The 9,240-nt window shown below is 43.5% G+C and overlaps 1 protein-coding gene across 1 annotated transcript; it reads left to right on the top strand.

Annotated features, from left to right (window-relative positions):
- The first annotated feature begins 1,703 nt into the window (after positions 1–1,703).
- On the top strand, positions 1,704–8,630 carry LOC102695891 (perforin-1-like). Its single transcript, XM_015336506.2, has 3 exons — positions 1,704–1,746; positions 3,758–4,311; positions 6,100–8,630. The coding sequence occupies exons 2-3, from the start codon at positions 3,779–3,781 to the stop codon at positions 7,343–7,345; spliced, it is 1,779 nt and encodes a 592-aa protein (XP_015191992.2). The 5' UTR covers positions 1,704–1,746; positions 3,758–3,778; the 3' UTR covers positions 7,346–8,630.
- The last annotated feature ends 610 nt before the right edge of the window (positions 8,631–9,240 follow it).

Raw genomic sequence — 9,240 nt, 5'->3', positions numbered from 1 at the left:
TTAAATTCAGACTAAGGATGTTTAATGGAATGACGTCTCTCAGCCCTCAATACCATGTTGAAGGAGAACAGTCTCGTGCTTTTACAAACCAACAGTCATGCTACTTCGGGTTCCTGATCTTTTTATTACTTTTTAGCTCTGATCTTTGGTGTCAGGATGAGTACTTAATTTGTTCAGTTGGTAAAAACCACTGAGTACTGTTTGGTACTGTTCTAATTGGATCGCACAGAAAAAAGGCTTGAAAACCATTCTCACTAACTGGAATTATTTAGTTTTAGGCTATGTTAATGTGTAGCTATTGGAATATAGATCCTGGTATTTGCAATACTATTTATCGAGTTGACAAATATATACTGATAATATATTCGTAGTTCTGAATGAAAATAATACTTTCCATGGGTTAAAACATTGACTAAAGGGTATTTAAATTATATTTCACTGGGTAAAGCAGATATTTGAGTTGTTATTCTTGTAAAGCATTTATATTTGATATCTGTGCGCATTTAAAATGATCCCTTGTTATTTTTACACTCCTGAAGTCTTTGCATAATCTCTATGTCATCAGAGAATATGGGGAACACCAGCAAGTGTCAGTGATATCACAGGAAGATCCTACTATCTTATCAAGGCTTGTAGATGTCTTCCTCCTGAAATAAGGAACATCTGCGTGAAATGAAGATGCTGTATATAAGCTTTAACAGAGCTGTTTTATTTTTCTGTCCAACACTATAATGTGCACCATGCATTATAGAGCTGTTGAGGTCCATATTCAGGGACATTAGTCAGCTGCCTGGGCCTGCTAAGGGACTCAGTATTGCCTTTAGCAGGGTTTTTTAATGCTTACTCAGTCTTTTACAGAATTGTACTGCAGACACAGGCTGTATTATTCCCACCAATAACAATTTTTCTCTAGTCTCTAACCGCTGGGGTGTGGGCTTGAGTGCCTGCTGCAGAGCTCGAGCGAGGTCTGTAGGGTTTTCCTGTGTGCTGCAGAAGCAGACACGCTGTGGTCTTCACAGAAGGACTCGACAGCTCAGAAGAGTGAGGCCTATTGTTGTCTCACAATCATGGGAATCTGTAGAAAGATCAAAAGGCTGACTTTAAATACACTGGCCCTAAAAGGCTTGCTTCTCCAAATGGCATTTAGATCATTGAAGGAGGTGTAATAGATATACCTGTATATGGTGCCTGTGAACAAGAGTACGCAGAGGGAACAAGGGTCCAAGAGAGAAGGTGAAAGTCGGTCTGATCTCCGGGTCTCTCTGTTACAAATTAAACCTCTTTTCAAACTTGTTAGCTGTGACTCCCATTATCCCTGCAGTACTGATCCCAGTGGCTCCAGTCCACCCAGCTGGGTGAACGAGGAGCAGCAATATCCCAGCGATTGGATCACGGGATTATACAAGTACTCACGACAATGGACTGTTGTTAAATTTGCTGTCCCCCATCAGCAAAGCACCGCTCCGCACAGCTCTGAGCTCTGCTGTCTTTTGATTAATTTATTTTGTTGCTTTAATCATAATCATCACACCTTTTTTTTAAAAACCAGCAACTTGGGCCTGAGCGGGTTGGGGGGGGTTGTTACCAATATAAATGTGTTCATTTTAAGATGCTCTGACTTGTGATCTAAAAATAAACATCTTGAGAGTTCCACAGTATATATATACACAGCCAGGCTCCACTATATCAGATGAAGACCTGCTGTTGAGATCTCACCAGTCTCTTCTCGGCACAGCTCCCTGTAAGGTATGTGACGCACCAAGAGCTGATTTATTTTGAAAACTATGTAAGGAAAATTGCTTTGTTCTCTAATGTTTTTTTAATTGCAGTTTTTTGTAAAACAATTGTAATTGAGGGTCTGTCCTTCAATAACACAGTAGATGTTTCAATATTGACTGTATTCAGGAAGCATCAGCAGTCTGGAGTATATGACTTGGAGCATCACTATTGTTACATACTGGAACAGTATCTGATCTGTATCTGTGACACAGTGGTTAGCATTGCTGCCTCACAGCGCTGGGTTACGGGTTCGATTCTGGACCTGGGGTGCAATCTGTGTGGAGTCTGCATGTTCCCACCAAGTTCGCATAGGTTTCCTCCAGGTGTTCTGGTTTCTTCCCACAAGCCAAAGGCATGCTGGGATTTTAATGGGCTTTTGGGAAAGCCGGGGTGGTGAGTGTGCCCTGTGAAGGACTAGTGTCCCGTCCAGGGTGTATCCGGCTTGCTCCCCCTGCGACCCTGCAATGGATAAAGAGCTTAGAAAATGAATGGAGGGATCAGAACAAAATAAAAAAACAGCCAATTAACAAAACAACCGAGTCAAAACATAGATGTTCAAGTAGGCAGTTGTGTCAGCATGCATAGGCTGCAAGGGAACAAGTAAAGGTTTATTCCCTGCTGAAAAGAGAAGGAAAGAAACACAGCGTTTTGGCTGTGGAGCCTTCTTCAGAGGGTGAAAATTAAAACACAGATATGCACAAGACAGAATTTGAGCACATTTGGCAGATCATTTCAATACAGATCAATGGTGCCCCAGTCATATGTTTGGAGTTTAGCATGTGTTGCGAGATCTCCATTTCACATGACTAATCAATCGAACCCAGTCTGCCTTGGCACATGCAAACTATTAGAAGAATTTTACTATCTGCATCGGGGATATGTATTACATGAAATGCACACATCACATCCAATATAGTAATTGCTGGATTGAAGGTATTGATCTTCGTTTTTAAACCATCAGTGGAAGATGTCTAATTGACAAATTTAATATGATTTTGTCCCTCGCTTCAACATACTGATCCCTGAGGACAGATCTGTGAAATTGATTCACTGCGCACTACTGGTAGGTAAGGCAGCTCTGTGCTTTTGTAATAGGGCAAAGTGGCCACAAACGAGCGCCTGTCACTGCAAGGATGTGCAGACAGCTAATCAAGGTTCAGAATATTAACAGTCTGTTTCTTGTAGAAGTTCTAGCTTAGTAGCAGGTCTACATCGGTGCATTTACTTGAACTTGAACTTTATTGCCATATGTAACCGGTACTGGTACAATGGAATTCTTACTTACAGAAAGTCTCTCGATTGTAAAAACAAGTGTAAAAAACAAAACAAAGTGCAAACAGTGGATCAAGACAATGTACAAACAAACAATAGACAATGTGCAAGTAAACATGTAGACAGTTTGAATGTAAACAATACAGACGTGTAAACAATGACTGGAGACATACAATAAATAAATTACAATGAGGTAGATGGTGATGGTGTAGGTGTGGTCCGAGGGGGATGGCTAAATGTGTTCGCGATTTACTATCCACTTCATCCAATTCAAGGTCGCTGGGAAGCCGGGGCCTAAACTGGCATACAACGGGCACAAGGCATGGTATTCCCTGGCTGGGATCCCAGTCCATTGCAAGGAACACACAGACACACACTCACACAAGGGCCGATTTTCCCACTAGCCAGTTAACGTACCAGCACGTGTGTGGACTGGTAATCGGACAGTTTGGAGGAAATGGAGCACCCAACAGGAAACCCACGCAAACATGGGGAGATCATACAAATTCCTCGCAGACCGCACCCCAGGACAGGGACACAGGGCTCCAGCAGAGCGAGGCAGCAGTGCTCACCACTGTGCCATCACGCCGCCCCCAGACCTCCACCCATCTTCACTGAAGTCTAGTCACAGGTTCAAAAACCCTTCTCTCTTTTTGACACCACATACTGTACTGAACTATTGTGGAAATATTTTCTTGTTGTCCAGATCGTTCCCGTGCCGTACAGGATGTGGCAATTTCTTCTGCTGTTTTGGGCCCTTTCTCTCTCTTCTCGGCCGGGCACCTTCGCCAGAGATTTCGTGGGCACACCCGCCGAGTGCGAGACGGCCGAATTTGTGCCCGGCTACAACCTGGCGGGCGAGGGCTTTGACATCGTAACGATGCAGCGGAAGGGGGCCTACGTGGTCAACATGGAAGACTGGAAGAAGCCCAACGGCTCCTGCAACCTGAGGCAGAACCGATACCTAAAGGGGAAGAAGCAGAAGATCCCCTTGGCCATAGTGGACTGGAGAACCCTCCCCAACTGCAAGAGGCAACTCTCCAGCACCATCTATGACTCCAGCGAATCCCTTGTGAACGACAGCACCTCCAGCGTGGAAAACAACTGGAAGGTTGGCCTGGATCTCAACGTCGACCCCAACGTCCAAGTAGGGGTGACTCTTGGGGGCACCCACTCCCGGGACGCCACTTACGCCATGCAGAAGTCAAAGCAAGACAAATACAGCTTCACCAGCCATGAGGTCCACTGCAAATTCTACAGGTACAGAGCAGCAACATTGGCAAAGGTTTCCCTCTTTTCTGACCTTCCAGAGTCTGTATATCATTCCCACACAACTAATCATGAGGCACAAATCATTTATTTCATTAGAATTATTTCTGTATATGTCAGTCAAGAAATATTAGTTAGATTGGACATCTGATGAAATAAAGAACAAGAGATGATCAGCTTTTAAGAGAGCTAGACATTTCTGATGGAAAAGCCAGCAATAATGATTCGGGGATCTTATCTCAAAGTGAATGTTTATTACCAGGCAGAGATGTGGTTTACTTTCTTTAAAACACCGCAGTCACAATATGGTTTCAGAAGGAAGAACAAAAACCCATTACCGCATGTCAAAGCGCTGAAGCTCGTTCATGACATGGACCTGTACCCAAACATGCAAGTTTTTCAACTGCGTGGAGGACAAACAAAAAAAATATTGTGTCCATGTAAATAGTCCATCCAATAGTTCATCCATGCTGATACTACAAAAACATTTTCGACCTGTATCATGCAGTGTAAGGTGGGTGCATTCAGAATTGCATAATAGGATCTTCTATATTTTCAGAAATATTAACTTTAAAACATTTTTTAAAAGTTTCATATTCTTATCTTCAAAAATATGCATTTTATGTGAGTGCATTTTGGTTTAAGACATCTTTGGGAAGTGAAAACAATATAGCATGGGTGTTTTCTACCCTGAAATAAATGCATCAAAAAGACAGACAGCTGTGAAAACTGTGTTGATGTAGGTATACATTTACCTGAATGTATGGTATTTCTAGGTATCATGGCAGAATTCTTTGAAGGACAGCATGGGACATAATGAAAGCTTCAGCTGTTAGCTATACTTGACTCCTTTTAAACAAGATACAATGTAGTGATCTGAGAAATTGTTTCCTCACAAGTTCTATTGTTTCTAGTTTAAATAATGTTAATTTATATATATATGGAACTATATCTCACTTTTTGATATCTTTGTATTTGAAGAAAAATTATAATGAAAAGATGTCACATTTAATACTACAAACTTGGAGTAGCAGTTAATTAAATGTTACTTGAGCAGTAGGTAAATCTGAGGCAGTAAACAGGAGTTCATGTTCTCTGACACAGCTCTGGTGAGATAGTAACAAAATCACAGAGTCAACACTCGAAAAAGAAGAATCAATACTAATTAACTACAAAATAACACAAATAAGCAACACATTCCGTCTAACACAAATTATACTGTACATCATTTGCAGAATTACACACACTGTATATTCAAGCAAGTTTCTGTGCTTCAGAAACGTACATCCTGCAGTCCCAGAAACCATAGCTCTGGATCCGGCAACACAGTACAACACTTGAACACTCCAGCTGAAAAACTGCACTGAATAAATACTAAATGAAAATGGCTTGGAATTTAAACTCCCTGCCAGTAACATGGAAGTTCCCAAAGTGAATGGGAGTCAACGTTTCTGTCCTGAAAATGCATCGTCAAACTAGTAGAGAATGTTTTTAGCCTGAGGATTCCATAACACAGGAAAACAGAATTTCCTCAAATAAATAGGACAGCAAACTCTCTGTAACAAGGTAACACCTGGATTGTAATGCTAACATACAAAGAATCCTATAAAATGCTTGCAAAATGTCAATTTCAGGTGACTGAATGCAAAATAAAATAACATATAAAGGGAAAGATTTTTAGGCCCTGTGAAACTTTCTGAAGAAAAACTTCCAGGTAAATCTTCCAGGTCAAACCATGCTCAACTCAATTTCATTTCTTTCACTGTTTGCATTTTCCAGGTATAGGCTGGTTACAAAGCCGCCAGTCCACACTGAGTTCCTCGAGTCCCTCAAGATGCTCCCCCAGAATTACACCTCTGACACAAAGGAGCAGTACCGCGGTCTGATCAACATTTATGGCACCCACTTCATCACCCAGGTCAGCCTGGGAGGCAAGGTGAAGAGCATCACCTCCATCAAGTCCTGCCAAGCCACCATGAACGGGCTGACGGACACGGCGGTGAAGGACTGCCTTGATGTGGAGGCCTCTGCCAATATTGGAATGGCTCCCTCGATGAAGGTTGAGTTCTATCACTGTGAAAGTCTGAAGAAGAAAATGAACCCGGTGCAGAGCTTTGGCAGCATGTTCAGCGACCGCCAGACCGAAATCACCGGAGGGCAGATCGACTCAGCCGATCTCTTCTTTTCTGGGGCGTCGGATCCCAGCGCGTACAAGCAGTGGCTCGAAACCTTGAAGACCGTCCCGGATGTGGTGTCCTACTCTCTGGAGCCCCTTCACAAGCTGATGCCTCCCAACGACCCCAGGGCGAGACAGCTACAGCGGGCGCTGGGAGACTACGTCCTAGAGAACGCCCTCTTGAAGAAGTGCTCGGAGCCATGCCAGGTGGGGGACAGGGTGAGTGCCAGGGACTGCTGCGCTTGCGTCTGCAAAGGCAACAACAACGTCAAGTCCAACTGCTGCCCGGCGGGGAAGGGCCTGGCGCAGCTGCAGGTGTACGGGCTCGAGGCAAAGCAACTGTACGGAGACCGAGTGAGCAAAACCGACGGTTCTGTTAAAGTTACGTTTGGTGAGAAGTCAAGACGGACTGAAGTTATTAATGAAAACGACAATCCTGTTTGGCCTGAAAAATTTGAGTTTGGAAACATTGTGATAAACATGGCGACTAAACTCCAGGTTGAAGTCTTCGATGCCGATAGCAGATGGAACAGCGACCTGCTGGGAGAGTGCTCGTTTGCTCTGAAGAGTGGAACCAATAAGAATGTGTGCTATTTTAAGCACGGCACCTTCTTTTTCTCCTATACAGTGGAGTGCGCCCCCAGCCTGGGTGGCCCACAGTGCAATGAGTACATCCCCTCTCCCATGAGTCCCAGCCTGGCAACGAAGTTCCACTCGAGGAACGGAGTTCTGGCCTCGGAGAGCTGGGTGCCAGAGTTCCGTAAAAATCAAGCCAAGAGCCGTAATCTGAAATGCAACTCCAGCGCCAGCCACGAGGAAGAGATCGGGTACAGTATGTCCCAAGGTTAGATTCCAGGAGGCTTCCAAGAGGAAACGGCCACCTCCACGCTTCGCTTCCTTGTCCTTATCCAGCTCGCAGTACGCTGGAGACGCTGCTAGCTTGAATGCACCTCCTCAGGTTTCATCATCTCGGATTCCTTCAAATTATAGTCCAGATGAAGTGCATCATGAACATCATCGTAAACCCCATATGAAAATAATCCAAAAAGGGTAACAGTTAATATACACGGTTTTCGTTAAGGACTCTTCCTAGTTTGAAATGGACACAGACTCCAATGTTTAATACAGCCTGTTCATGAGAATTGTGTGGTGTTTGACACCCCATTAGGGGAAACAAAGGCATTAAAACCCATTTTTTGTTTGCTATAAAGTTGCAAGTTAAGTTTGTAAGTGGAAAAGGTCTACTGAACATAAAAAGAACAATAATAGATTATAATTGCAATCAAGAAAATATTATAATACAACATTTCCTAGATTAAAATACGAGTTTTATGCAATTGCACAGAAGTCTTTTTATAATGTTTCCTCAAAACTACTGTTAGAAAATGGATATACAGCAGTGGTACAACTACGCTGTTCCAGTCTCATTTTGCAGACAATATCAAATCGTATATAATATAATATTGAAACCAATTCTCTCTGTACAGACTGTCCGCCTACACAGTGACCACAGAGCCTCTGCCCTGGAGGTCAAGGGTACTTATCCACTAAGATTAAAACTGTTTTTATACTCCCCGGGTTTATTCGGTTGTAATAATGATTTGCATTTACAGTACTGTTTAAAGCTCTTTTCATCTCATCAGATTCAAATGTGCTTTGTATATAGGAAGGGACCAAATGAGAAATGACCCCATTAAGTGAATGAAAGGGAAAGTTTAGGCAGTCAGACACAGAATTGAATTTAGCCAGAGGACCTGGGCTAACAGAGTCATCTTTAATCACCAGTTAGTCAGAACCACGTTTTAACATCCCATCCAAAGTGCAGCAAATCACATAGTACTTAGACCCCTTTACTGTTTACTGATTTGAAAAGACTGCTCTAGGGGGAGTGGGCATGAGCGCCACCTACTGGTCCACCAATGCCACCAGCACCCTGGTATCCATCCCAGTACTGATCAGCCCATGCATGCCTGCCTTCTGGTACAGGCTGTGGGAGGAACGAGACACTTGTGTTGCAATGACTCCTTCCACTGCTGTCGTGTGGCAGAAGAACAGGACTGTTTTTTTTTTTTGCATTTTGCTGCATGAGCTATATGTCTTAAGATACACAATAAAGCATTTTAAAATGACACCATTCCGCTGTGTCCACATTTCTTTCAGTAAAGGATATTACTTCAGAAAAGGTGGATTCCAGAGTAAAGAAACACAGAAATCAAGTTGGGAATCGAGCTGCAGTCATATCACTAGCCTGATGTGTCTGGGACTTGCCAAGCAGTACCGTACAATAGACTTGAGTCAGTGCAGACAGTAGGGTTTGGTTACTGGACACTGAGGACTTGAGTCAGTGCAGACAGTAGGGTTTGGTTACTGGACACTGAGGACTTGAGTCAGTGCAGACAGTAGGGTTTGGTATGGGGTTGGGTTAGTGGACAATGAAGACTTGAAGCAGTGCTGACAGTAGGGTTTGGTTACTAGACTTGAAGCACAGCGAGTGCAACATATGACGTCAGCCCTCACCCAGTCCTCCCAGAAGGTGGGTGCTGAAAGGAGCACAGTGCAAGTGAAAACAGTGAATTAAAGAGGCCAGGGCTTGACTGGTGAGGATATCTGCTTGGTTAAAGGGGATAAGTGTAGAGACAGGCAGTTCTGAGACAGGGTTGCAGCCTCTGCACTGTCTCCCTAGTCAAGACCAGATTGCCATTTTCAAGGCACCTTGAAACCCAGTCTCCTACGACTGACATCCG

The sequence above is a fragment of the Lepisosteus oculatus genome, chromosome 27 (genome assembly GCF_040954835.1).
Source record: "Lepisosteus oculatus isolate fLepOcu1 chromosome 27, fLepOcu1.hap2, whole genome shotgun sequence".
In the NCBI taxonomy this organism is placed as follows: Eukaryota; Metazoa; Chordata; class Actinopteri; order Semionotiformes; family Lepisosteidae; genus Lepisosteus; species Lepisosteus oculatus.
The sequence above is the reverse complement of the archived record's forward strand: the minus strand, read 5'-3'. Positions and strand labels throughout refer to the sequence as shown.